Raw genomic sequence first — 12,649 nt, 5'->3', positions numbered from 1 at the left:
GTACATCTATGGCTCCCTTCATTACATGAATAAGAAAATTCATTTAAATATTTTTTTAAAATAATGGAACAAACAGACGAAAACTAACGACAAATGGTTAACGAAGTTTGATGTCAAAAAAAAAAATAGAAAACTTTTTTTTCATTAAGTTTGCTATACAAAACGTATTTAATAGACAGTTTAATTTTCCAACAATCTAAAATGCCAAAAATTTTTAAGAATTTATAGCTTGAAACTTGTCTTCGGAAGCAAGTTGAAATAATAGTTAAATAATTTTTTTTTTAAAAGCATTCTATAATACTTGAATAATTCTTTTTTTAAAGCATTTTATAATACTGAAAAAAACTAAATTTGTGCTACAAGTACTTGGTGACCGTAACGAGGAGATAACATCGAAGGACCTGCATAGGAAGGTGCTTGGTTCATATACAGCCCAATGTCAAAAATTTTACCTTCACGCCATTCATCAAGCTCGGGTTGATAAAAAAAAGAGTTGTTTAAAATAGTTTCATTATGACCTCCAGTTAACTAAAGGATCAGGGGATGCGTTTTAATAGCACAAGACTTTTTGAAAGCCTACTATGATAGAATCAGGAGTGGAAGCGCACGCAGATTCCATCAAAGGAATATTGAGATTATGCCGATATAACCATTCCTTGCAAAAAAATTGACGTTTTATTAGAAATGAGATGATTCACCTGTTGAATTACGTCAAAGGATTCAACGGATGACAAAATTTTGTTGAGTTGATTAATGCCTCCGAAAACGTATATAGCACCGAGAAAGGTTGAACTTGTTGCAGCGGAACGAATCTATTATGAAAGAAGGATACAAGGAGATGACATATACACGATTCATGATTAATGATGGTGTACCTCACTAAGGCCTCCCGAAAGAGTAACCCACCGGTCTGCTCGTGATTCATACTTTTCAATAGATCGAAGACGTTCTCCTGATGTTCCTCCAATAGCGAAAATAGAATCATCTAATTCATTTTTACATAGGTTTTTTTAAAAAAATGTAGCATTAGCATGTTAACAAAAAATTTACATTACCAACAACGGCTGAACAAGAAGAAGAACGTGGAGTATTTAGGGAAGCGACTTGGCACCAATTTTTCATACGAGGATCATAGGCTTCAACTGTAGATATTCTGTTGGCACCATCAAACCCTCCAATTGTGAAAAATCTTTAAAAAATTAACATGTTGACAATTTAAAAAAAAACTATTTTTGACCTATTTCCTAAAGAGGCACTAGTAGTATTACGTCTTGGAGTGATGAGGCTTGGCCCTACGTTAATCACTATACTCTCTCTTTCAAAACATAACAATGAGTTACCCGAAAACCACGTGTCGCGTAGAATATCATACACTTCAACATCACATAAAGCTTTATACTCTGAGTTTTGCCCTCCAAAAGCGTATATGCTTCCTAGTTGGATTGCAGAAGCGAAATAACGTCGAGCTGGAGTATGAAAAATAAAAAAAATACAGTAGCGAAAAAATTTCTGACGTGTTATTAGAGAATGGCATGGTCTCCATGCATCCTGAGTCTTGTCTAAAATCTCCATAGATGACACAGGTCCATGATGATCGCACCCTCCCAAAGCGAAAACTGAAAAGGTTAAAACTAAAGAGACCGCAGAACTGGTACATACAATTTACCTAGAGGATGACTAAACAGTTTGATTCCATAATAAGCAGTTTCCTGACATAAAGAATGACTTTCGACGGCATCTCTATTATAAAGTTTTTTTGATTTCAAATTCGAGTTTTTTTAATCAAATTTTGTATTGCACCTAACAGCTGGACGACATTGTGGATAACGTAGAAATTGTAAAATACATTTAAAGAGATCACTGTCACGATCTAAAAAAATATTGCCATGACGGTCGCGAGGTACGGGATTAGTATCACTGAGTAATGTTTGAAAAAGAGATTCTGTTCATTAATGTGAAAAAATGACGAGGTGTTGTAAATTTTTTGGCATTACGTGGTTGTTGAGTCAATGTATGTTTGGATGTTTCAAAGACTGTGCCTCCAACGTTAATTTGAATTGTGTTTTCAGCCGCTACGAAATGTCAACAAAATTTCGTGAATCTATGTAACGCGTGTTCACTACATCGTAGTTATATTAACCTAAAACTTGATCCGAAATTTTTTTTTTTTCTTCCTCGAAAAGCGCACGTTCATTTATCAATTTTTGTTTTTCCTTAGAAACCAAAAGGAATCAATTACAATCATATTTACAGAAAATAGCATACCATTGAAATATTTCTTTGAGCAATTTCTTTTTCTTGAGCAATTGCTTGTTTGTCTTCAGCTAAACGTTTCCGTGCTTCTTGTCTTTCCAGTGCCATTTGTTTAATAGATAACGATAAATCATTTTCAACGCGCCGTCTCTCTTCCTAAATTGCTGACTATTTTCATCAGTTTAAACATAGTAATAGTTTTACATGAATACGCATGATTTCTAAGCGTTTTTCAGATAAAAAAGACTCGTAAAGTCTTTTTCTTTCTTCTTGATACTCTTTTTTCTCTTCCAACAAGAGAAATCGTTGATGATTTAGTTCACTTTCCGTAGTTTTTAACCAGTCAAAAAAGATACGTCGCATATCTCCTACCATCATGTCAAATGAGTCTTGCGTGTCTAAAAGTGACTTGACGCAATTTCCTTCGACAGGCACTTTTTCATTCGTTTCATTTGGTATGATGACGCTATTTAATTCATTAGTTCTTGAGACTTTGTCTTTTATAACAGGTGACTCGTTTACTTTGAAAGTCATGAGTAGAAAGACAATGTACGTGTACTTTTGGATATAATTGTCTGTATAATTTTAAATAAGACACTTTGCAAAAGCAATGTCGAATAAGCTGAAAGTACAGATTCATTTTTTTGATAAAAAAGTATAAGATTTTATTTTTATAATTCTCAATTTTCATAATTGAATTTAACAATAAGGAAATATTTTAGGTCAACAAAAACGTTTCCTTTTTTTAAATGACCCTTTGATGTGTGCCCACGAATGATCAACTGTGGGGTTTTAAAAATTTGAAACATACAATACAAAATATTTTTTAGTGTTAACAGTTTTGTTTTCTTTAATATTACATTTTTTTTATCAAAAGGAATGAACGCGCTGTGTCTCGTTTTCCACTGCATGAATGCACTGAGATAAATCATCTGGTGTAGGTGTCCACGTTTCGGCGCTGTACAAACGACAAGAATAATAAAAAAAAAAATGGTATTAAAAAAGAGTTACGTCAGTTGTTTAAGAGTTTCAAGAAGTGTATCGTTTAAATGCTGTTTTGTTTCTTCTAATTGAGAAGGTGTCAAAGTTGGAGCTTTAAGCATAACTCCACTTAAGGATGGGCGGATTCCATGGACGAAAGAACCAAAGATCAAACAAATCCGAACTGTTATCTACTCCATCAGTCGTATAACATTGTAAAAAGTCGACGGTTTGACTTACTACTAAAAGAATTGTTACTGATTCAATACAAGAAGGAATTGCGTTGCTTTCGTTTACAGAAGGTTTCAAAAGACAATGAATAACAATATGATCCTCATCGAATTTGTACGGTTGAAGATTTGTATCATTTAAAGTTAAGGACGTGCGCACACGTGGATCTTGAAACAATGTGTTACTTGAAAAATCTGTAAAAAGACGTTTAACTCTCATGTGAATCGATGGTCGTTAGTCACTTACAAGCAGATTCGGGTCCCCAAAACCCAACCGGATGGTATTTTGAATACAGTATGCGATGTTGTACCATGAGTGCATCGATTTGGCGGCAATGCATAATAACGAAACTTGCTAAAGCTAAGACGTTATCTATACCAACGCCAGGTACAAACGCAGTTAATGGAACACATTCGGTATGAATTGATTTACAATCGTCAAAAATTTTCTGAACTGGGCTTATGTAAGGAAATCCTTTGAGCTAAAAACAAGAAAAAACAAACACATTTTTCTTTAGTTTCTATTTTTCTGTTTTTACTTTCAAATCTTCTTGAATGTGCAACATTGAATAATTCTCAACAAACGAATACAAACGTTGTCGTATGAACCAATCAAAATATAAAGGTCCAAGACCTATAGGTATTTTAGGTTCAGATGCAGCACATAAGAAACGTCGGTGGAGATAAACAACAGGTGGAAGAGTAGTAGCGCTACAGGGGCGGCATAATTGTTCTGGAAACAATTCTTCAATTTTGTCAGATAATCCAGAATGAATGCGTAATTTAAGTCCTTCCACTAAAACTGTATGAGAAGCACCATTGCGTAAAACCTGTTCTTCGTAACGCCACCACACTTGAACTTTTGGAAGAGGAGGTAAAGCTAAAGCTTGTAGTAATCGATTTTCGGGCTGGTGAACATGAAGTGAATCTTGTTCAATTTCAGCCTCTTCAAGAGCTTCGAACAATTCTTTGCGTTCACGTTCCCATGATTGAAATGTTTTCGTACTACATGTTGATTGTGCAACATTTTCAGAAGATTGAATGGACTTTATAGAAAGATCATCTGTTACCCAATGGTTTAAATATGTGTTCCATAGATTGTAAAAATTCATTGCCTGGTATCTCTCAGGAAGAATTTCTATTTCAATATAATCCAGTTCCACATCATAGAGACGAATACTGGATTGAAATTGTTCAAATTCCAAAAAATCACGTTGAAGCACAATGAGTTGAACCGCTGCCTACAAAAAGAAACACATGAACTTAAACATTATTTAAATTTTTTTTTATTAAAACGAACCTGTCCATTTTCAACATAAGTATTGGAAAAATTGATTTGCATGTTCAATTCCTCTATTTCTTTTTGAGTCTAAATATTCACAAAAACACTCTTCAATTTTCTTTCTTCGCAATGCACATACCTGAAGACATAATTTGTCTAACATTTGAGTATACTCTTGTCGATCCTTTTGGCGTTTAGAAAATCTTTCAACCTGTTTTTTTTCCAATGCCACTGCTTCTTTTAGTTGTTCTTGTAAAGTCTTCTGTGCTTCATGAATTCCATTATCAGGTTCCATCTTCAGTGATGCAGCTTGTACTTTACCAAGCTTTTCCAAAACCAAATCAGCTTGCTGCACAGCTTTCTACAAAACGCCACATAACAATAATATGCTTCAAAGGTACTTAAAGATACACAAATACTGTAAATGTCAGCGTCAAAACTTTAAAATAAGTAAAAAAAGCTAAGTGTGCGTTTATTGAAAGAAAGAATAACGCGTTAAAAACAATTATGATTATTTTTTAAAACGTTATTTTAAAACATCGTTTCAATTGATGTCGAGTTCGTTACTAATAAAAAACAATGGGTTAATATGCATAAGGTTTATGAAATATAGCAACATATCACATAAACATTAAAAAACTCTCTTATTTCGCTCACTCTTATTAAGCAGCAAAACAAGGGCGGAAAGTAGTCGCCTTATGAGGCAATAACATGTAGTAAATGATGTAATATAACATACGTGCAAATCAGTTGCGGTAGCTTGTAGACGCTCCAGCGCCCCAAAATGACTTGGCAGTGCAATGTTTAATTTCCAGTGGCCAAGTGCTAAAACCGCCGCGAGTTCTTCTCGTTCAAAAATATGATCCATGAAAAATGAATAATGCTGAGAGGTTGTATGTGTTACACCTTTGGATGGCATAAGTAAACACTGATAACGAGATAACAGGGTATTTGGAAACGCTTCAATTTCTCGATGTACATGCTCCAATCTTTCTGGCCAAAATTGTACAAGCAACTTTAACACTTCTTCCCAACTTTCAACAGATGCTTTTGTTGTGAAAGTTGAGAGCAGATGCTTAACACCATCTTTAATTATAGACAAGGCAAAATCCTACAAAAACAATATGAGTAGACTAGCAATGAATTACATGAAGGCCTACAGGATCATGGCGCAGATAATCTAAAATGGCGACGAGTTTAACGTTAGTAGATTTGGGTATTTTTTCTGCGCAAAGAGATCGTTTTTCAAGCCAATCAATCAATGCTGCAACATGCTCGGGTGTAAAATTGTCTTCCAAAGATCCGTAATGAAGAGTGAAATTCATTTTTTCACTATTATCATCACCATTAACTGTGCCGTTTATTAAATGCTTTTGAACATAAAGGGTTTCTGATTCGACATGACCTTTGACCACGCTTGGACTCAAATTATTCTCTGTTTCTTGTGTTTTTTGTAATGTTACATCGAACGCTTGCTGAGATAGCTGTTCTAATGTTAAATAAGGTGGAGAAAAATACTGCGAACTCAAAGTAAGCCTTTGAATTGCAAAACAAGTATTCCAATCAACTCCCTTTTCAGGAAAACTGAAAACCTCTTTGTTTTTTACAGACGACGTCGCAGCTTCTTGTAAATTTTTCAAAACTCCTTGATCTGAGTTCACGAAGCTACATGTTCCTTGCGAATTGTTTGTGTGCTCGGATGAAGCAAGAGTTTTAGTAGGTGTCGACAGCGTATGAACAATTTTCGGTAGTAATGTTGCCCGCTTAGAGCTAATTTTTACTTTAGGATCCGACCATTGTTGTTGTTTTAAACTTTTCCTGTTTCCAAACTCCGTGACAGCATTGTTTTCAACTTTTGAAGTATCAGTCGTATTCGATTGTGTTGGTATTTTCGACAAGGAATTTTTGGTAAATATTTTGAATGCCGCCTCGACGGGAACGTTTTTCACTGTAAACTTATTTTCTTCAAAAACATTTTGAAGAGGCAAATCTACTAGACTGGAATCTGTTTTTCGTAATCTATGACTTGAATCGAGCAGTGTTGGTGCTTCGTCAGAAGCTGAATTCCTCTCATATTCTTTATGTTTCATTTGAACATCGTCTTGTATAATAAAAGTGTTAGATGGCCTTTGTATCAAATCCGGTGGCAAAGAAGAATCCAGACTTCGCTTTACGCTAAGCCCACCAACAGACGTAGAAATACGCCGCTGGGTTTCTATAGGTGTTGGAAAAGAAGTTTGTTTAGCTTGACCCGCTATTGAATAATTGTTACTTGGTACTTCCGTTTCAAAATGCGCATCCGACTCATTTTCCAAAGCTGAAATGGAGGCTTTCCTTTTAAAAGATTTTTCGTAAACAGTGCAAACTTGATTCTGCTCAATATCGTAGGAAGTGTAGCTTTCAGGACGCTTCGTATTATCGAAATAACGGATTGAGCGTATTGGAGAATTTTCATGAACTAACGATGAAGTTTGAATAGAATTTTCTTTTTTCTGACGAAGCCCACCAGATACTGTAAAAAATTGCTGATTCGATGAGCTATTTATAGAATTGAATGCCTTGGATTTCACGTCTTCCTCTCCGTCGACTATTAAAATGTTAGAGACATAATGAGAGGGTGTTTCTAAGAATTCCACTGAAATAGGCGGCAAACGATCAGCGGAAGAGAGTGATGCATACGATTGCCGTGTTGCTGTTTTTTGTTTTAATAAATAAGACTTTGAATTTTTTTCTTGTAAGTATTTAATATGAGGTGATGATTCATTAATACTGGTAATCATTGTGCTTTTCCTATGCTGATATTTCTCCTCAGTGAAGCCGCGGTAATTCCATTTTTGCGAAGACCCTATAGCGGTTGAAGAAAGGCGTATTTCTGTGGGATTGAAATCTTGCGGCCTTGGAGTCATACGATCCGCTCCATTCTCAAGTCTCTCCCAAATTCCTCCTTGTGAAACTTTGATGGGCCCTATTGTTCTACGTGCTGTGCGAGGAGTGAAGAGTTGCTGACCATTGAGACTACCACCAGCAACGACTCCTTGTTTTTTCATACACTCAATACTCTTATCACATGTTCGCCTCCTAGAAGCAATTTTAATATGATGTTGTCTTTGAGGATTATTGCAATCGGGCATACTATCAATAGTTGCCTGTGAAACTTTATCACTTTTTGTTTCACTGAGTTTTTTAATATTGAACGACAAAGTACCAAGCGGTTTTAAAACCGGGTCTTTTAACACTGTTTCAGAGTTCGCCGCTTCATGAGTTATATCGGGCGAACTATTCGTTAACTCATTAGAAGAGTCATAGTTGTAAAGTGACGCCAAAGATAAGCGAGGGACCTTAACTGATTCATTTAATAAGGAACCAATTTTTTCAGTATTTCTTAAATTTTCGACAGTATGAAAAGGTGAGTAATTTTTTTGTGATTGTTCTTGCTCCGAAAAAGAACGTTCTTTTGTCACATCGAAAGAAAAGTCTGACATAGATGAAGACTCGGAAGAAGAACTTAATTTTCTTCTTGATGCCAAAGGCGTTAACTCTCTTAGTATTTTATGATTGGACGAACAAGAAGAAAAATTCATTTCATCATCTATATCTGAACGAAACTGTTCTGATTTTTTTGCAATTGTGAAAGAATCAGAAACTGATGAAAAACGGTTGCTGTCTTCTTCATTTGTATGAAAAGGACTGCCAACTACAATAGAGTCTTTTTTTCTCTGTATAGGGGATGTTTTTACATCATATTTTTTCTGCATTAATGGTGCTTTGATGGTATTCTCTATAGGAGTTTCTTTGGGTGGGGAGGGCTGTGCGCTAGATGTACTGTTCAAATCCTGCGCTACTTCGCTTCGCGTTTTTTCCAAACAGACACTTGTAAGTGAATTTTCTTGTACTAAGTCGTTCCGTAGAGGAAGAACCGAATTACCAACATCACTGGTAAGTGAAAGGCGTTCACGAAAACAGTACATTGGCACAGGAGATTGAACAGTAGATAATAAAGATGTCCTTTTGTTTTGACTAGGTGTATTACATGACTGTCGAGTAATATCATCCATACTGAAACACATATACCATATTCTACAGAATTTTTCGTTTTTTTACCTTGGCAGCATCCATGGTGATTCTGAATAAAGTGGAGATTGCACTGTAGCTTCTAAAGTATGCCGTGGTGAAGTGCAACGAGACTCTGTCGTTTGAATCTTTTGTGCTGGTAAAAAAAGACTTTCAAAACATGCGATAGATGTTCTTGTTCGGTTAGGTGATGCATGAGTACTTTGCCTTGAAAAAGAATATTACTGATGGTTTGGCTATACTAATGAAATCAATAAACTAATATGCTAAACTAAAATATTGTTTTGAAGATACTAATGGACGAAGTCTATTAAAGTTTTAGATGTGCTGGGAACCGTGGTATTATTGAGACTGTAACTGTACTAATGGCTTTATTACAATAACGAATCAAGTAGATCTACTTATTGATTGTACCTTTCCTTTGAAATAGAGCAAGGCGAGCTTTGAGAGCTACATGATCCCTGCGGCTTCTCTGATAAAGGACTTAAAGACACCTTTTGAATTCTCGGATTCAGTGCAATCGATTCAACATCACTTTCATTACTATCACAAGACTCTCTGATTGAGAAAAAGTTGTTATGACAAAAGTTTATTCGCAAATAATACCTATGTTTTGATGACGAAAACGTAACAATCTCTTTTTTCTTCGCGAAAGACACACTAGGACGTAAAGATAGTGTACCTGAGACATGCGGGGACTTGGAAACTCGAAGAATGCTTCTTCGAGTACTACCTGATAGTTTTATTTTCAATTTAGAGTATTATAAGTACAAAGACCGTCATTACCGTTTAACGTATGATCTTCATGCGAGCGGGAGTGCGATGAATTACAGACAGGTGTCCCCAATTTACTTTGCTGTGGAATATTTGACGTCTTCGTCAATGTATAGGATGGAGAATCGGTTTGATTGTCGTAAGAGGTTGTAGCCGAATTCAAAGATTTGTTTGGAGAACGATACAGTGATGTAAAAGATGACGTTTCCTTTACATTTAATTCCTTCCTATGCGAACCTTTTGGAGAATCTGTAAGATATTGAAACGGAGATGGTGGTAACGCTGGATAAACAGAGGGCGTTCCGCGCCGCGAGTCCACTTCATTGTCTATCATTTTTAAAAAAAATTAAAATAACTTTTTCTTACTATATAATAATTTCTCACAAAACATAATGAAGATTTTTAAACTGGTGGTACCCAAAAAACGTTTAGTATAACAAAAATGTTGAAATTTTTTTATCACTATCAGAAAAAATTGACAATAGAATCAAAACAAATTTTCGGCATTATAGAACGCTAAATAAAATTCCGCATTGGATATCACAGGTGCTTTCATTAAAAATAGGATCAAGTAAACTTTTTTTTTCTCAATCCAAAGCAACCTCAATAAATTAGACAAAACACATGAAGGTGAAATAAAAAAAAATTATGGTAATTTATTTTAAGAGTAGAAAAGTGAAAAAAACATTTTTTGTTAATGAATTTAAAAGGTATGATAGTGTCGCTCGAAAAAGTCTGTACAAGTAGACACAGAGAAGTTTTTTGTGAAAACGCAAAGATATTGATTTTAGTATTTGATTTAAAAAAACCTCAACTTCAAAATTATTTGTTGAATTAACAAAACTTTTGATCATTTGTCTAAATGACAATCAAAGTTTTAAACAACAGAATTTTTCAGTCAGACGGCTATGAGATAGAAAATGCGAAGAGTGTAGAAATACCTATTGAAAAACCGTTAACATGCGCCATAACTTCTTACACTTGTCCATCGTTGTCTTTTCATGTAGAGAACATGTGTCTGCGTGCTCGTCAATCGAGATTGCAATTACCTCATGGAGTTGTTGAAACGCCAATTTTTATGCCTGTTGGAACTAACGGAACAGTGAAGGGAATGACAAATGAAGATGTAAGAAATGTTGTAGAATAATTCTTTTTAAGAAGAGATTAAATATTATTTTCCTAGTTTCATATGAAACAAAAAGTTAAATTTAGACAAAAATGACATTGCTGCAGTTAGAAAAAATCGGATATCAATTGATTTTGGGAAACACATATCATTTGGGAAACCGTCCTGGAATTTCGGTGTTGCGTCAATTTTCGGGTTTGCATACATTCATGGGATGGAAAAAAAATATTTTAACGGATTCCGGTGGATTTCAAATGGTCAGTCTTTTAAAACTAGCTCAAATCACTGAAGTTGGAGTTGAATTCCTTAGTCCAGTGGACAATTCTAAACAGCTTTTAACACCTGAAATGTCTATGGCTATTCAAGTTAAGTGAAACTCTTGATTTCTTAATTTGAACCTAGTTAACCATTTTTAGAATTGTATTGGTGCTGATATAATGATGGCTTTAGACGATGTCATTCCTGCAACACTGGATGACCACAATAGAGTCAAAGAGGCGACATCCAGAACGACCAGGTGCATTTTAAAAACAATCGCGAAAAATAAAGCGGTTGATCTGAAGTTACCTCCTGCTGTATACTATTTCGATTGTCGTCTCAGGTGGTTAGATCGTTGTATTCAAGGGCATAAACGTCCCTTAGAGCAAAATTTGTTTGCTATAGTTCAAGGTGGTTTAAATGAAACCTTAAGATTACAGTCTCTCCGAGATTTAAAAGAACGAAATTTACCAGGATACGCTATTGGAGGCTTATCTGGGGGAGAGGAAAAAGATAAATTTTGGCGCATTGTAGAGTTAGTGAGTGGATACTTTAATTCTAAACGTTACCGATAGAATGCGCTAATTATTCATGATGTTTCTGGATTATTAGTGTACTCGAAGAGTAGACAGTACAGGTTTACCAGAAAACAAACCTCGCTATCTCATGGGAGTCGGATATCCTTTGGATATGATTGTTTCAGTAGCATTTGGAGTGGATATGTTTGACTGTGTGTATCCAGCTCGAACAGCGCGCTTTGGAACAGCTATAGTGCCAGAAGGAACGCTTCGTTTAAAACAAAATCGCTATGCTTATGACAATCGCGTTTTGCAAAAGGATTGTCCCTGTGCTGCATGTAAAGAGTATACGAGAAGTTACTTACATAAGTCATTAGATAAGGTAGAGATGTCATTGGGGAACTTAGATCTTTTATCTTATTTTTTAACAGAAAGCGTTAGGAATCCGTTTACTAACACTTCACAATATGACATATATGTATCGTTTTTTTCAAGACATACGTCGATCTATTGCCACTAATACTTTTTCTCAATATGTTGTAAAATTTTTGAAAGCCCAATATCATTCAAATCTCATCGTAAAATATTTAGACTGCGATAGTTGTAAAGATAAAGATACAAGTCAAGAGTCTTGTTTAGACGAGGTCGATAGACAGCCCCCTCATTGGGTTCGTTGCGCTTTACAAGTAGCTGGAATAAGCTTAGACAACTTGTACGCTTGGGAATAAAGGGGTGAAATGGAAACTCGCCCCACTTGAAGAAGAAATTATAAATCGGTGACTTTGACACTCTATATGGAACGCATGGGAGAAAATTTTTTTTTAGAGTTTCATGTTTAATTGAATATATTTTTGTGTAGTTGTAAAAAAAACCAAATTTCTAATAAGAGGGTACATGAGCATTGAAATGAACAATGGTATAAGTTTTTAAAAAGAATATTAAAAATTTGAATGCAGTGTAAAGGTGAAAAAGACTGAAACATCAGCAACGTATATTCTGATGGCAGAAGAAAGAGATCAAGAATAAATTTTCTATGATTAACTCGACAACATTAAACGAGTCCTGTACGCCTTTGACAGTGCGTGTTTATAATCTTTATAGCAGTAATGTAGTTGAAAAATGTTTACTTTACGTATATCCATTACGGTTAGAATTA

The 12,649-nt window shown here is 35.0% G+C and overlaps 3 protein-coding genes and 1 long non-coding RNA gene across 12 annotated transcripts; 2 read left to right on the top strand and 2 right to left on the bottom strand.

Annotated features, from left to right (window-relative positions):
* Window positions 1–125: 125 nt before the first annotated feature.
* On the bottom strand, window positions 126–2,793 carry LOC128883014 (kelch-like protein 1). Of its 6 annotated transcripts, XM_054134965.1 has the most exons (14): window positions 2,458–2,793; window positions 2,266–2,409; window positions 2,141–2,213; window positions 1,995–2,072; window positions 1,801–1,942; window positions 1,667–1,740; window positions 1,515–1,616; window positions 1,341–1,466; window positions 1,238–1,292; window positions 1,056–1,189; window positions 876–985; window positions 699–812; window positions 581–655; window positions 126–528 (listed from the first exon to the last, which is right to left on the bottom strand). In XM_054134965.1, the coding sequence occupies exons 1-14, from the start codon at window positions 2,785–2,787 to the stop codon at window positions 346–348; spliced, it is 1,740 nt and encodes a 579-aa protein (XP_053990940.1). In that variant the 5' UTR covers window positions 2,788–2,793; the 3' UTR covers window positions 126–345. The 6 variants fall into 6 exon arrangements, with proteins under 6 accessions (XP_053990940.1, XP_053990939.1, XP_053990937.1 ...); XM_054134964.1 differs by having other exon boundaries at window positions 126–401; window positions 453–528; window positions 1,238–1,616; XM_054134962.1 differs by having other exon boundaries at window positions 1,341–1,616.
* Window positions 1,874–2,895, top strand: LOC128883016 (uncharacterized). Its single transcript, XR_008458681.1, has 3 exons — window positions 1,874–2,011; window positions 2,070–2,708; window positions 2,763–2,895. It is a non-coding gene; the product is annotated as an uncharacterized LOC128883016 (long non-coding RNA).
* Window positions 2,896–2,903: 8 nt separating this feature from the next.
* On the bottom strand, window positions 2,904–10,259 carry LOC128883013 (uncharacterized). 3 transcript variants are annotated; one of them, XM_054134957.1, is made up of 14 exons: window positions 9,604–10,259; window positions 9,424–9,550; window positions 9,232–9,375; window positions 8,848–9,024; window positions 5,907–8,802; window positions 5,486–5,857; window positions 4,886–5,107; window positions 4,765–4,833; window positions 4,004–4,705; window positions 3,712–3,946; window positions 3,475–3,659; window positions 3,265–3,425; window positions 3,114–3,211; window positions 2,904–3,035 (listed from the first exon to the last, which is right to left on the bottom strand). In XM_054134957.1, exons 1-13 carry the CDS (start codon window positions 9,923–9,925, stop codon window positions 3,124–3,126), a joined length of 5,700 nt encoding a protein of 1,899 aa, XP_053990932.1. In that variant the 5' UTR covers window positions 9,926–10,259; the 3' UTR covers window positions 2,904–3,035; window positions 3,114–3,123. The 3 variants fall into 3 exon arrangements, with proteins under 3 accessions (XP_053990932.1, XP_053990931.1, XP_053990933.1); XM_054134956.1 differs by lacking the exon at window positions 2,904–3,035 and having other exon boundaries at window positions 3,072–3,211; window positions 9,604–9,918; window positions 9,976–10,259; XM_054134958.1 differs by lacking the exons at window positions 2,904–3,035; window positions 9,232–9,375; window positions 9,424–9,550; window positions 9,604–10,259 and having other exon boundaries at window positions 3,072–3,211; window positions 5,907–8,780; window positions 8,848–9,006.
* A 102-nt stretch (window positions 10,260–10,361) lies between these two features.
* LOC128882884 (queuine tRNA-ribosyltransferase catalytic subunit 1-like) lies at window positions 10,362–12,440 on the top strand. Of its 2 annotated transcripts, none has more exons than XM_054134700.1 (6): window positions 10,362–10,717; window positions 10,825–11,082; window positions 11,134–11,234; window positions 11,319–11,514; window positions 11,588–11,875; window positions 11,925–12,440. In XM_054134700.1, the coding sequence occupies exons 1-6, from the start codon at window positions 10,454–10,456 to the stop codon at window positions 12,219–12,221; spliced, it is 1,404 nt and encodes a 467-aa protein (XP_053990675.1). In that variant the 5' UTR covers window positions 10,362–10,453; the 3' UTR covers window positions 12,222–12,440. The 2 variants fall into 2 exon arrangements, with proteins under 2 accessions (XP_053990675.1, XP_053990676.1); XM_054134701.1 differs by having other exon boundaries at window positions 10,585–10,717; window positions 10,775–11,082; window positions 11,925–12,437.
* The last annotated feature ends 209 nt before the right edge of the window (window positions 12,441–12,649 follow it).

Source organism: Hylaeus volcanicus, unplaced genomic scaffold, assembly GCF_026283585.1.
Source record: "Hylaeus volcanicus isolate JK05 unplaced genomic scaffold, UHH_iyHylVolc1.0_haploid 12197, whole genome shotgun sequence".
Lineage (NCBI taxonomy): Eukaryota > Metazoa > Arthropoda > Insecta > Hymenoptera > Colletidae > Hylaeus > Hylaeus volcanicus.
This window is presented reverse-complemented; position numbering and strand designations above follow the sequence as displayed.

Bases quoted from the DNA above. Each gene is read 5' to 3' on its own strand.
- LOC128883014 (XM_054134959.1), bottom strand. From the start codon at position 2,787: ATGACTTTCAAAGTAAACGAGTCACCTGTTATAAAAGACAAAGTCTCA. The intron at 1,943-1,994 runs GTAATGCCAAAA...ATTAATGAACAG, and splicing joins TACATTGACTCAACAACCAC to AATCTCTTTTTCAAACATTA. The intron at 986-1,055 runs GTAATGTAAATT...AAAATGAATTAG, and splicing joins TTCTTGTTCAGCCGTTGTTG to ATGATTCTATTTTCGCTATT.
- LOC128883013 (XM_054134957.1), bottom strand. From the start codon at position 9,925: ATGATAGACAATGAAGTGGACTCGCGGCGCGGAACGCCCTCTGTTTAT. The intron at 9,551-9,603 runs GTAATGACGGTC...TAAAACTATCAG, and splicing joins TGAAGATCATACGTTAAACG to GTAGTACTCGAAGAAGCATT. The intron at 3,660-3,711 runs GTAAGTGACTAA...GTCTTTTTACAG, and splicing joins TTGGGGACCCGAATCTGCTT to ATTTTTCAAGTAACACATTG.
- LOC128882884 (XM_054134700.1), top strand. From the start codon at position 10,454: ATGACAATCAAAGTTTTAAACAACAGAATTTTTCAGTCAGACGGCTAT. The intron at 11,083-11,133 runs GTTAAGTGAAAC...AACCATTTTTAG, and splicing joins AAATGTCTATGGCTATTCAA to AATTGTATTGGTGCTGATAT. The intron at 11,235-11,318 runs GTGCATTTTAAA...TTGTCGTCTCAG, and splicing joins GCGACATCCAGAACGACCAG to GTGGTTAGATCGTTGTATTC.